We start from the raw sequence: 13,722 nt of genomic DNA on the forward strand, positions 1-13,722 counted from the left end.
CGGGGATTTCCATGCTGTATCCCCAGAGTTTTGAAGTCTTTCTGCACAGAGCGGACTGTCAATAAACAATTGTAGAGAGGATGAAAGATGAATGAACCAATATGAATGAGCCAAGGAGGGTAGTAGGAAAGGAGCCAAGGGCGGCTCGCAGGTGCTGCACGGAGGCCCCAACAGGTGGCGCTGTAGGCGGCGGTCGCGCCTGGCCGGGGGGTGGGGGTGGGGGCCCGCCGCTCTTGCCGTGGGCGCAGACGGCAGCGCGGGGACGAGCGTGGGGGGTAGGGCGAGTCATATGACCCGTTCGGCTTCCTGGCTTCGGCCGCTGCAGCCGCCAGCCCGTGCCCGCCAGCGTCGCGCCGGGGTCCCGAGGAGCCTTTGGGGGGTCCGGGCTCAGGCCCACTTGTGTGGAGGTCGTCGCCACCGCTGCCTGCCCGCTCACCCGTCCGTCCTTCCTCCCAGCCGCCATCATGCTGGCTCTCATCTCCCGCCTGCTGGACTGGTTCCGCTCGCTCTTCTGGAAGGAGGAGATGGAGCTGACGCTCGTAGGGCTGCAGTACTCGGGCAAGACCACCTTCGTCAATGTCATCGCGGTGAGTACCCTCCCGCTCACCCGCCCGGGGCGCCGCAGCCCGCGCGTCCGGCGCGGGGTCCGCGCGCAGGCCCGGCTTGGGGATCCCCTCTGCGCGGCGGGGCTCTTGGGAGTGTGTGTGTATTGGGGGAGGGAGTAGCCGTGCTTGTCACCTCTCCTAGGGTTAGGACTCGGAGCTTCGCGTGTGTTGGTGGCTGAAGTGTAGCGCTGAGATCGGCAGCTGAAGGGTTAATTCCATTTAGTTGTCTTCTTCCAAGCGCCGTGTTCTTATCGCGGCCGGGGTTTGGAAAGGGTGGAATTGGGCTTGTCACATTTTTAAGGCGCTTGGGGGATTGGGGTTTCCTTCGGGTTTGGTCTGTGAGGGCAGCGGAAGGGTTAATTCCAGCTTATCACTTTCCTGAAGGGTGGGATTTGGCGACTCTGTGTGTCCCGTGAGAAAGCATAAAAATTGAGATCCTCTCAACTAGCCACTCGGGACGAAGAGCCCCGATGTAGGAAAGCAGGGGACCGGTGGGGACTCATTCCTGAATTCTGTGGGCAGCTTCTCCGCTGTAATTCAGTTACTGGTTTTCACCCCTTTCCCGAGGGGCCAAGATCAAGTTGATTGTGCTGCGCTCCCCGGTAAAGGTGGGGAGGGACATTTCCAGCCAATCCAAAGTAGTGCACAGCTTTTATTTTATTTTAATTTATTCTATATTTTATTTATCTAATTGAAGTATAATTGATTTATAAATGCACAGCTTTTATTAAGCCGAGCAGTTAGGGAGTCTCTGCATTTCTAGAGCTAAATGTCCTCATCTAGGGGGTAAGATCCGCAGCCAGCGTAAAGTTAACTACGTTGAAAAAGCGGGGGTGGTCTTTTGTAATGGTTCTTCTTAAATGAAGGGAGGGGAAGGGTCTGGGCAGGAACGTAGCTTATTCCACGCCCAGGGAATGGGTGTCTGGGAGGGAAATTGCTCTGGGAGCCTATATACAATGTGGTGTTTATTCAGCAGTGATTGAGGGGAAGGAGGATCATTCAGTTTTGCTTGTCTGGTTGGCTGGGGAAGGAATAAGAGCGAAAGATTCTCGTCAGTCTTTATTTACAGCCCAGGAGTTGCTGTGACTCAGTCTTAGCTGATAGGGGCTTGTGCCTGCCCAGCTACCCCAAAGAGAGATGGCAGCAGTTCCTCCACCGTTTAGATGATGGGTGAAAAAATAGGCGACTAGCTGTCCAACTGGTTGGGTTACTGAAATTATTCAAACACGCCTTCCTTGTTAGGGAGCACAACTCGTGTAACTCGTGCCTCTTAGTCCTTGCAGTTATAGAGCAACAGGAATGAGTAAGACTTGGAGAAACAGAGATCAGCAGAAATCCGAACTTCCTTTGAGGAATGTTGCATATAAACATCAAGAAAATTGGCCTACTTTTTGGGCTCTTTTTGTATAATATGATGGGGGGGTGCTGGAGATGACTATTTTTTCAACAGTCATAAAAAAGTGGAATGTGCATCTAGTACCACTAAAATCAGTAAGGAAATACTTTGGGCTAAGTATCCATATTCGAACTTTTGTATGATGTGGAAAAGATCAGCCTGAGTGCAGCTGAGCTCATTTAACTGTACATTTTCTGATATTCCTTTCAGATAAGAATTGGTGTCTCCTCCTAAATTCTATCTTTTTGACAAGACTGAATTAATTTATAGTGTATATAGGTGTATTACTACAGTCAGTCTTGTTTGTTGCAGAGAAGTAGTTATTCTTGGGAAACCTAAAAAAAGTTTAGTAAATCTTTGAGGAACTTCTAAAAATATAAGCTCAATTTTCCATGCTTGTGTTTTCAGTAGACAGTGTAGCTTAGTATAATGAGCATGAACTTTGAAATCAAGCATCCCTGGGTTTGCAGTCTGGCTCTGCCACTTAGCAGCCTTGTATCCTCTTTCAGTCCTTGATTTCCCATCTATTAAGAGGAGATAATAATAGGTTTCTTACAGAGTTGCTGTGAGTACCTGAAATGACAGATGTTAAGTGACTCGCATCGTGCCTGCCTATAGAAGGGGTTAGATAAATGGTAACTGCTGTTATTATTTGTAGTGGGTATACTCGTTTAATGCAGAAACGATATTTTGAAAAATATTCAGAAAGGAATTAGCTGGGGTCATTTCCGTCTTTGAATTTGTGTATGTATCCAAATGTGGACTGCTGTAGTGTATTCCTAGATTGTGGCAAGTAATCACATCATGTCCTCCCCCTTCCCCCCTTTTTTGCATTAGATTATTTTGACATCTGGAAAGCTGTTGAACTCAAAGTGAACCGTTATTTTAACGTTAGACTCTTCGTTGCGTTTTGTTTTGGCCGCGCGGTGCGAGTTGGGGGATCTTAGTACCCCGACCAGGGATTGAACCTGGATCTTTGGCAGTGAGAGCTCTGAGTCCTAACCCCTGGACCGCCAGGGAATTCCCTATGCCATTCTTTTTGAATGATACGATGTGGGTAGGTTCTGTTAAGAAAAAATCGTGACGGTAATTGCCCGTGGCCTTTAGGATGCTGGAAAAAAGAGACCTCAGTAAATTTCATGCCTTTTTTTAAACCTCAGATTTTAACCTAATCTGTGGTTCTTATAGAATATATTGAGGGTGAGGAATAAGTAATTAAAAGTGAATTTACAGAGTTTTAGATAGAAACAGTGTGTCCAAAATAGTAAATTTAGCTTTATCTTAAAAAAAAATCAACTGCATTCTTTGTATAAAGTGTTTGATTTATAGACTCAGAAATTCAGATGCGTTGACTCCTACATGTTACCTTAGAAAGTTGGCTGTTTATTTCTCAAATTCAACTAGTAACTTGCCAGGTAGGAAGAGCTTCAGGTGAAGCCAATTCTCTTAGGTAAAAATCAACTTTTTGTAAATGTCAAATTAAAATGTGTCTATATTTTCTGCCTTAAAAGTTAAGAAAACTTTGAGTGATGTCATTTAACTTACTCAAAAGGTTTGTGAAGCTGAATTACTTACATGCAGGGTTTGGTCCATTCTGAAATTAGGCAGTTTGCTTACGGAGAGTTTCAGTCCTCAAATTCATATTCTTATGGTTTCAAACCCCAAATGATACTTCATGTTATCTAATGTTTTATGTAGAGACACTTAATATACATAGTGTTCTCTTTGTTTTGAACATTAAAAAAGAGAAAAGAAACACATCTAGTCTTTAATTTTTTTGATTAGTGTTAGGAAATGAAATACTGCCCATTGCAAAGTATTATGGCAGTTATTACGTAATAAAACATGTGTCTTGTATGTGTAATGTACGTTGAGTAATCTTTATTTTTAACTGAAACCCTTAGGTGGGTTATAGGATACTTACGAAGAAATGTTTAATAGGATTTACCAAAATGTTATGGGATAAGTTTTATAGACATTGTGTATTTTTGAAATTAGCAGTATTATAAAAATTTGTCTACATTTTTGTCAAGTGTCGATAGCTCAAAGGTTAATCCAAGGAAAAGTGTATTACTGCTGAGAGTTAGGAAAAGGAGATATTTGGAAAGATTGTAGAAATCTGGACCTAGAATAATTTTTTTAAGAGTTTGTAAAAACCTTAATTAAGTAGTCTAATTTTACCCTCATTTTAGAGATGTAGGTAGGAGATCCAGAAAGGTTAAGTGAAATTCCTAAGGCTAATTAGTAGCTGAGATAAAATTAGAACCCAGGGCCAGTGCACTTTCTACTTATCTGCCTCTGTAGATCTACCTGAGGTTAGAACCATAGAGCTGTGAGTTGGGAGCTCTTAATCCTTTAAACATCTTTTTTGAATATAAATATACTCTTACGAATCTGGATAGCATTTTAGATCCAACCTTCTTGAGCATATTGACTAACATTTGAGGAATATACACACACACACAGTGTTTCTGTGTGTGTGTGTGTGTGTATTTGAGGACATGAATTAGAGGAAAGAATGATAATCTATGGAAAGTAGCAATAGTGGAATATTATAATACTATGTTTGCACATTTGAATAACTGGCTAACAGGCATTGTTAGGTTATTGAACTACGTTTAATATCTTTTAAGAGCAGAAATAGTTCTGTGATCAGAGTGCTTCTTATTGAATTACATTGGGGTAAGAAGGGCAAAAATAGTTTTTAAAGAAAACATGCTCACCTGTAAAGTTTAGCAAATCTGAAACTTGACTGTAGGAGCTGGCCTTCCAGTGAGGTCATCTTCAGATACGGATTCAGAGTTGTGGAACAGGAGGCATCCTGCTAAGGAGCATTTCTTCAAAGTTCTTTACCCCCTTTCCCATTGTGTTTTCCATGCAGGCTTAGAATCTCAAAGCAAAATGTTCTCCGTAAGAAGCTGTTAAGAGTGCATTAGGCGCTTTAACTTACTAACTTAGAGGATATTTCACAACTTAAAGCACTGCGTTTCTCAGAGGTAAAGTGGAGTATCAGTGAACATGGATACAAAATACATTGCACCTATTAAAGAACAGTTATTTACATATTATTTTTAGAAGATCTATTTTTTCCTAATTATCAAAATAGCACAGGGTCATTAGTAGAAATTTGAAAAGAATACTATAAAATAGAAGAAACCACTTGTTAGCTCCACCATCCAAAGTTAACTACTGTCAGCATACCGGAGTATTTCCTTTTCATCTTTTTTTTTTAAAAAAAGTATATATCTAAATGGCTAAAAAAGTCTTGAGATAATGTTTGTATCCTGGTTTGTTTTCTTTTAATTACGGTGTACACATTTTTCTGTGTCTAAAACCATCTTTAATTCCTTCATAATTTATCTTGTTATAGCATATCTTGTGGATATACCACAGTATATTTGATCATTTCCTCATTATTGGACAGTTGAGTGGTTTGCAGGGTTTTGCTGTTGTACATCAGTTTGATCTGCATTTCCTGAGGATGGGTTCCAGAGTTGGCGTCACTGGGTCAAGGGTATGAACATATTTCATGTCGAATGGCCAAATTGCTTTCCAGAAAGTACGCACTCCTACTGAGAAGGTCTTCTGAACAAAACTTGGACTTCATTTAAACACTTTGTCCTGTGGTATTTTTAGGGCATACTTAGTTTTGTTGGTAAGGTAAAATTAACCAGCAGTATTTTTAAACTATCCTATCAGATAATTGCTCTGTTTCTTTGTTTAATGTTTTAAGAAGTACCTATTTATGCTTCAGCAACTGCTGAGACTGAGACTATAGAGAACATAATTCCTTTTTCAGTTTTCTTTTTTACTGAACTTTGCAGGCAAGCCATATAAATACAGCTCATCCCCTTTAGCTATCACAGCCTAATTTGTTTTAAACTTCCGGTGGATTGCATTAGGGGTTTGTATTCCAGAATTACGGCATGTTTCCGTGCAGTCCTTACCTAATCTTGCTCTATTATAGTGGGATGCTGCTCACTTTTTTTTGGGGGGTGGGATGTATTAAAAGCAATTTTTCCTAAACCAGAGTCTAAGAAAGTTTGCCAGGTAGACCACTTTTTGAAGCTATAGCGTATGAAATTTTTAAGTTTATAACTTGAGTATCATTTATACTTGTAAAAGTTGATTCATGTCTTTTGAGCTCTTGTATGAAAAAAACAAAGGAAAAAAATATTAACCTGTCTGCTGAATAGGTCAAAATCAAACGATAATTTAAGGTATTTAGTTTTTCTGAGACAGGACAAACCAAAATTGAAATCTGTAATGGAGTGATTTGAGTTAATTTCTTTCTTCAAAGTAAAAACCACAAGTCTTACATTCTATTGTGCTATTTTTTTAAAGGTTACATTGTTTTTTGTTTTTAATAAATTTATTTATTTTATTTATTTATTTTTGGTTGTGTTGGGTCTTCGTTGCTGCGCACGGGCTTTCTCTAGTTGCGGTGAGCATGGGCTACTCTTCATGGCAGTGCGGGGGCTTCTTATTGCGGTGCTTCTCTTGTTGCGGAGCATGGGCTCTTGAAGTGTGGGCTTCAGTAGTTGTGGCTTGCAGGCTCTAGAGCACAGGCTCAGTAGTTGTGGCGCATGGACTCAGTTGCTCCGTGGCATGTGGTATCTTGCCAGACCAGGGCTCGAACCTGTGTCCCCTGCATTGGCAGGCAGATTCTTAACCACTCTGCCACCAGGGAAGTCCCGTTATATTGTTTCCTAAATTAGATATTGGATCTTGTATTTGGATATGATTTCATAGTTTGCCCAGTTTTATGTAATAGAATAAGATTCTTATTTCATATCCTGACAGAAACTTTTTTTAAAAATTAAAATATTAATAAAGCTTTAGGGTTCATTTAGAAATTATCTCTAAGAGTACTGTATTTTAAAAAAATTATAATACTGGCAAAATAATTTTAGGATTCAGGTATCTAAGTAGTGACACTTCTCTTGAAAATTGAGGCCTTTCCTCCTAAACTGGGCTAGAAAAGTAATCATTTGTTAAAAAAAATTGTATGATGATTGGCAAAATGATTCTAAAAATGTCTTTTGTATCAATTTACTTGATGACAGTTACTTAAGCATCTACCAAAATAGTGTTACTGTAAGAATATATTTTGAGCCTAAATTTGTTGGTATATGAATGTGGTATGGTTGAGTTTATTTGGAATATGTATAAGTGGCTACATGAATTAGAATGCATGGAGGTTGGGAGTTGAAAGCCAGACTGTTTAGGTCCAGATCCTGACTCTTAACACCTGTGCTATTTTTGGCAAGCTATTTAACCACTCAGTATCTACTTCCTTACTTGTAAAATGGGACTAATAGTAGTTTCTACCTCATGGAGTTATTACGGGTTTATACTTCTGAAACACTGAACAGTGATCAAAATAAGGCATGTGTTAGCTGCTAGGTTACTATAATGTGATCTCCTTGAGAGCAGGGAATTCTCTCTTTTTTGTTCACTGATGTGTTCCAAGTGTCTTAAACAGTTTCTGGCATACACTAGGTGCTAACATGTATTTTCCAATGGACAAATATTACATTTAAAATATAAAATAAAGAACAAGTGTCTTTTGAACCCATATTCATATTTCAGTATGCAAAGTGTAGCATAATGTTAGGAATGAGAGTTTTGCAGTCATAGATTTGGATTTGAATATTGACTTGGCTGTATATCACTTGTATTAGCATCTGTGTGTTTCATTTTTTCCTCCTCTGTAAAATGTAGATGGTCAAAGAACTGCCTCCTGGAGTGGTTTTCAGAATTAAATGAATGTATGTAAAGTGCTTAGCACTGTGCTTGGCACATAGAGAGCGCTCTAAATGGTAACTGTTATGTGTCAGGGGTAACGTTTGATGTAATCATCAGCCTTTATGCTCAATTATCATTTAGATTTCTCTTAATTATATTTAAATATTTGTAGCTTTTGTTTAGGAAGTAAGGTTTGGTTTTGTTTAATTCTTGGAAAAGTTTTGAGCACATTATATTTTATCATGTTGAATTTTTTTGATAGCTGAGATGGGCTGGTAGAAAAAATGTTTTAGCCTCCTGGATAGGCTAGTTTTTTGTTTTTTGTTTTTTTGCGGTATGCGGGCCTCTCACTGTTGTGACCTCTCCCGCTGCGGAGCACAGGCTCCGGATGCGCAGGCTCAGCGGCCATGGCTCATGGGCCCAGCCGCTCCGTGGCGTGTGGGATCTTCCCGGACCGGGGCACGAACCTGTGTCCCCTGCATCGGCAGGCGGACTCTCAACCACTACGCCACCAGGGAAGCCCTAGGCTATTTATTTATTTATTTATTTTTGTGGTATGTGGGCCTCTCACTGTTGTGGCCTCTCCCGTTGCGGAGCACAGGCTCCGGACGCGCAGGCCCAATGGCCATGGCTCACGGGCCCAGCCGCTCCGCGGCATGTGGGATCCTCCCAGACCGGGGCACGAACCCGTGTCCCCCGCATCGGCAGGTGGACTCCCAACCACTGCACCACCAGGGAAGCCCTAGGCTAGTTATTTTTGATGAACCTACTCATATAATTCTTCCTTTTAGAAAATGAGGTTAATAGATCTATATACTTCTCCTTGGACAGTGTGTGTGTGTGTGTGTGTGTGTGTGTGTGTGTGTGTGTGTGTGTGTAGGTGTGTGTAGGTGTGTGTAGGTGTAGGTGTATATATATGTATTATTTGTTATGGAAAGAATTCACAGGGAATTGGAAATATGAGTTGTTCTTTTGTTTGTCCCACCACTGACTAATGGCAGGACTGTGGACAAGTTGTTTAACTTCTCTGTTCTTTGGTTTTGATGCTTGTGAAGAGTGAATAAACACTGACAGCCTTATTGTTTGGGAATTTAGTGGTGCTTTCCTGTACCTGGAAGTAGAACTCTTACTCATAGATCAGAGAATAAAATAAAAGTATAAAGGCTCCAGTATAAAATGCCGGTTATAAGATCCCAGCCTCTTGCCAGAAGAAAAGCTGAGATGGTTTGCTGCTTTATTTAAGAGGTGGAAAGGTAGACTGATCCCAACAGGGAGAAAAGAGTGAACCTTTTGAGTAGTACCTGCCCTCTAGAATTCAGGTGTCCTGTACAAATGTATGCTTAGATGAAATTTTTAAATTTGTATTAAACCATAGTAGTGCTTTTGTGTATGTTTGTTGTAATTTTTAAACCAGGATTTAAGATCCAGGTGGATTTCAGTCACTGTTGACAGCTGTAAATTTGCAAGCCCCAGCAGGCGCTATTCTGTGTCTGTGTTGGCCTGTTCCCCTAGATGAGGAGTGGGCTCTGCAGACTGCATGCAGGCTGGGCCAGAAAGGGCTTTTGGCAGTTTCCTCTCTTAAGGTGGCTTAAGGTGTCTGGTTTAGACACTCATCACTAGGCTACTTTTTCTTTACTATTTTCTTGAAAGCTCATTTTGTCTGGAGAATGGTTTAACACAAATATATAGATTTAATCATTTCTGAATAGTTTCTTTCAGAGGAAAAACTGGGAAATGGAGGAAATTCACTTTTTTCTCCCTCTAAAATCTACCTGTTTCACTCCACTAGCTGTTGGTTTCCTTATTTTGATCTTATTACTTCTTCATTCAGTGACTGAATTAAAAAACTTAAAACATTTAAAAAAATACACAAAATCCATATTGTTTAAAAAAGAAGTGTGGATATACAGATTGGAAAAAATAATCTTTAATACCATTAAGATTTAATCACTATTAATATTAAGCTGCATATCCTTCAGATTTTTTTCCTCTCCCTTTATATATACAAATATCGGCTTTTTAAAAACTGATGTATTTGACATATAATATATTAATTTTAGTTGTATAACATAACGATTCTATGTTTGTATATACTGTGACATAATCACAACAGCCAAGTCCAGTTAACATCACTACCATACATAGTTAGAATTTTTTTCTTGTGATGATTACTCTTGTAGTAACTGCAAATATACAATACAGTATAGTCAGTATACAGTGACTATAGTCACTTTTCTGTACATTATATCTCATGACTTATGTATGTATTTTGTAACTGGAAGTTTGTACCTTTTGATCTCCTTTCACCTATTCCAGCCCCAATCTGTTCTCCGTCTATGAGTTGGGATTTTTTGTGTTTTGTTTTAGATTCCATATATGTGTCTTTCTCTGTCTCAGTTATCTCACTTAGCATAATGCCCAGTATATGCTTTCTTGACAACGTTGATGGGATCATGCTGTACATACTGAGTGGTCTCGTGTAGTCTACTTGATTTACCTACTTTGACGGCTAATAAGCAACTCACGTTCAGTCAGTTCAAGACGGAATTCCTGATCCCTTCCTGTCTCAATCCAAGGAACCAACATCTACCCTTATCTTAAAAATATTTTTTAAAAAAAGAAAAAAAGGATGTTACAGGCTTTAGTTAACCCTTATGTGTACATTTTGGTTACAGGCATGATTTTCCACTGTTGAGTGATTGAAATGTTGGCGCCTAAAACTTTCATTTTGTAGTTTTCTTTGGAGTTCCAGGAAGTGGGCCAAATGATTTGACCAGCTTTAACCTTTACATTTCCCTGTCATCCTGTGTATGGTAGGTATCTTCCCCAGTCAGGATTGATCATGTCACCTCCATTGTAATTTTCACCACACTTACCACCATCAGAGATTATCTTGCTTAATGTCTTCATCTGTTTTCTGAATATAAATTCCATAGGGGCAGGGCTTTTTCCTTTTTTCATTGGTGCATCCCAGTGCAAAGAACAGTGCCTGGCACATAGTAAGCTCTCTAAATGTTGAGTGAATGAATGAATATAACAGCAAAGTAGTGTATCTATTCTTTTATACTCAGATTGTGTGCAAGGCATCATGGTAGGAGATGATTCATAAATGTATCAGGCAACGTTATTTGTGGTAGAGTATTTGCCTCATAGTAGCCATGTATAGGATAGAAATATTAAGTGCCTTAAAATTGGCACATAATGTTATGGGAATCTCCCCACCCTCACGGAAGACATCAGGGGAGTTTTAGAAAGGCAGTTTTCTGGCTTTGGGTGGGACTGTGTTGAGAATGGCCGTGGAGCTGAGCTTTGAGTAGGGTGGTTTTCATTCATTCAGTGGGTATTTGAAGCAGTGTTCTAGGCAACATATGCATAATGAAGAACAAAAGAGATATGGTTCCTTCTGTTGTGGAGCTTCTAGTGCCATGAAGGAACAGTAGGAGATGCAAAGACACAATTGAGGGCAAGAACTTTTGCCAGATTGAGTGTAACCTGCATGAAGGGAAAAAACCCCAAAAGGCTAGAAAAATAGGTTGAATCAGTTAACACAAAGCCTTGAGTAAATTTGAATCTGTAGGCATGGGGAGCCATTGAAGATTTTTGTTCATGGGAATGAAGACCTGTGTTTCCAAAGGACTAATTTAGTAGCAATATAGAGAGCATCAAGAAAGAAATTGGTTACAAGATTATTACAAAAGTCTAGTTGAGAGGTAATTAAGTGGGGTGGGGAGTAAGAGAAAGTAGTGAGCTTTATTATGGAAGTGGAGTGGGTACAGTTGAGCAGTTGAGTCAGATGTACAGGGCAAAGGGGAATTTGTAGTCAAAGACCTTTTTAAGGATTTAAGTGAATGGTGGGGAATGTGGTTGTGTGATCAACAAGCAGCACATATTGGGGTAGAGAAGGGGGAATGGGTGAAGAGAAGGGGATAAGTTGAGTATAGAATGTATTATATAATTAATGATATAAAGGGAATGCTGTTTGGGAAGGGAATTAGTACTATATTCACGTACAGTGGCACTAAAGCTGAGAATTGAAATTTCATCCAAAGTCTTTCCAGTGTTTTGTATGCAAAGAGCAAGCAGAATATCTCCACTCCTTCAGAATTGCAGTTGGACTATCTTTTTTTTTAAATAAATTTATTTATTTTATCTTTGGCTGAGTTGGGTCTTTGTTGCTGCGCATGGGCTTTCTCTAGTTGTGGTGAGCGGGGGCCACTCTTCATTGCGGTGCGCGGGCTTCTCATTGCGGTGGCTTCTCTTTGTTGTAGAGCACGGGCTCTAGGCATGTGGGCTTCAGTAGTTGTGGCACACGGGCTCGGCAGTTGTGGCTCACGGGCTCTAGAGTGCAGGCTCAGTAGTTGTGATGCACGGGCTTAGTTGCTCCGCGGCATGTGGGATCTTCCCGGACCAAGGATCGAACCTGTGTCCCCTGCATTGGCAGGCGGATTCTTAACCACTATGCCACCAGGGAAGCCCCAGTTGGACTATCTTGATTTATTTTTGGTGCTTAGGTGCATTGATCCGTGCCCAGAATGCAGGCCTTCCATAACAGGTCCTTTACGCAGCTGAATGAAGGCTGTGTGTTCAGAGTGACTCATACTCTTTTATAGTCTTGGAAGCCCTTGCTACTTTGAAGAGGAATGTTTCTATCCCTGGAACATGTCTGGTTTAGTGTCTTTCTACTGAAGAGAAAAGTTGGTATGTGTAATTTATTTTCTTTAAACATAAAGAGTATCCGGTATGTTGGGATTTTTTCTTAGGTGCTGGGTAAGCTTATAGATAGTATTAGGCTTAGAATATCATTTTTTCTTTCTTGTCAGGTTACATTACTGATTATTTTACTGTGTGGTTGCAAAAACAAAGTGTGATCCTCAGTTCTCATATCTCAGGCAGTTTGATGTCTGCTTAGAGACTCACTAAGTGCAGTCTGTCGTGGATTTATAGTGCTCAAAGACATCAGTTCCTCTTGGAACATGTGGACATTACCATAAAAGAAGACAGGAAGTGGCTCTGCCACCTACACTGTGTCGTTCTCAAGGGTGGTTAACACAAAGAATGTTCCTAGACCTCCTATTTCTTTTAATTTCTTTTATTTATTTATTTTTGGCTGCATTGGTCTTCAGTGCTGCGTGTGGGCTTTCTCTAGTTGAGGCGAGCGGGGGCCACTCTTCATTGTGGTGCGTGGGCTTCTCATTGCGGTGGCTTCTCTTGTGGCAGAGCACGGGCTCTAGGCGCATGGGCTTCAGTAGTTGTGGCACGTGGGCTCAGTAGTTGTGGCTCGCAGGCTCTAGAGCGCAGGCTCAGCAGTTGTGGCGCACGGGCTTAGTTGCTCCGCGGCATGTGGGATCTTCCTGGACCAGGGCTCAAACCCGTGTCCCCTGAATTGGCAGGCGGATTGTTAACCACTGTGCCACCAGAGAAGCCCCATCCGACTATTTCTTAATCCTCCTTTTCCTTTATTTCCATCACACAGGGCATTCAAGAAAAATATTTTCATTTATTTAGTTAATGAAACAGTTGACTGTTTTATGAAGTGCTTTCGCACACAATGCATTGTATGATTTTTTTTGGCTCCTTTGTTAAGTAGATATTCATTATATAGGGTAAAGAAAGGTTTAAGTGACACAGTTTTTAGATAGATCTGAAATTCAATTCCAGTGCTCAGTCTGAATGTTGTATTCCATAAAGAAGGCGAACTATGATGAATCCATGTGGACAGACAAATCCTTTAGGATTTTACTTTGCCACCTGATAAGTACAGTTCTTCCAAGTCCTGTGACAGACTAGTTTGGAAATTGGACATGACCTTGTGGTGTTCCATATGCGATTTTAGCTTTCTTTGGCTGTTTGTTGCCAAATACTTTGTCTGGTTTACTGGTTGTTTAAATAGCCCCTATTTTATCGTTTCTCGGAGCATTTCTAAATCTTAGTGTTTTCTTGTGTTTTTGTGAGACTTAGGAGGGGGTCTTAAAT

The 13,722-nt window shown here is 40.5% G+C and overlaps 1 protein-coding gene across 1 annotated transcript in view; it reads left to right on the forward strand.

Annotated features, from left to right (window-relative positions):
- The first annotated feature begins 251 nt into the window (after positions 1-251).
- ARL8B (ADP ribosylation factor like GTPase 8B) overlaps positions 252-13,722 on the forward strand; it is a 59,711-nt gene continuing 46,240 nt past the window's right edge. The window contains 2 exon segments of the mRNA XM_060110634.1: positions 252-412; positions 414-587. Of these exon segments, the coding sequence (XP_059966617.1) occupies positions 290-412; positions 414-587 (297 nt within the window). The 5' untranslated portion in view covers positions 252-289.

The sequence above is a fragment of the Mesoplodon densirostris genome, chromosome 10, assembly GCF_025265405.1.
Source record: "Mesoplodon densirostris isolate mMesDen1 chromosome 10, mMesDen1 primary haplotype, whole genome shotgun sequence".
Classification (NCBI taxonomy): domain Eukaryota; kingdom Metazoa; phylum Chordata; class Mammalia; order Artiodactyla; family Ziphiidae; genus Mesoplodon; species Mesoplodon densirostris.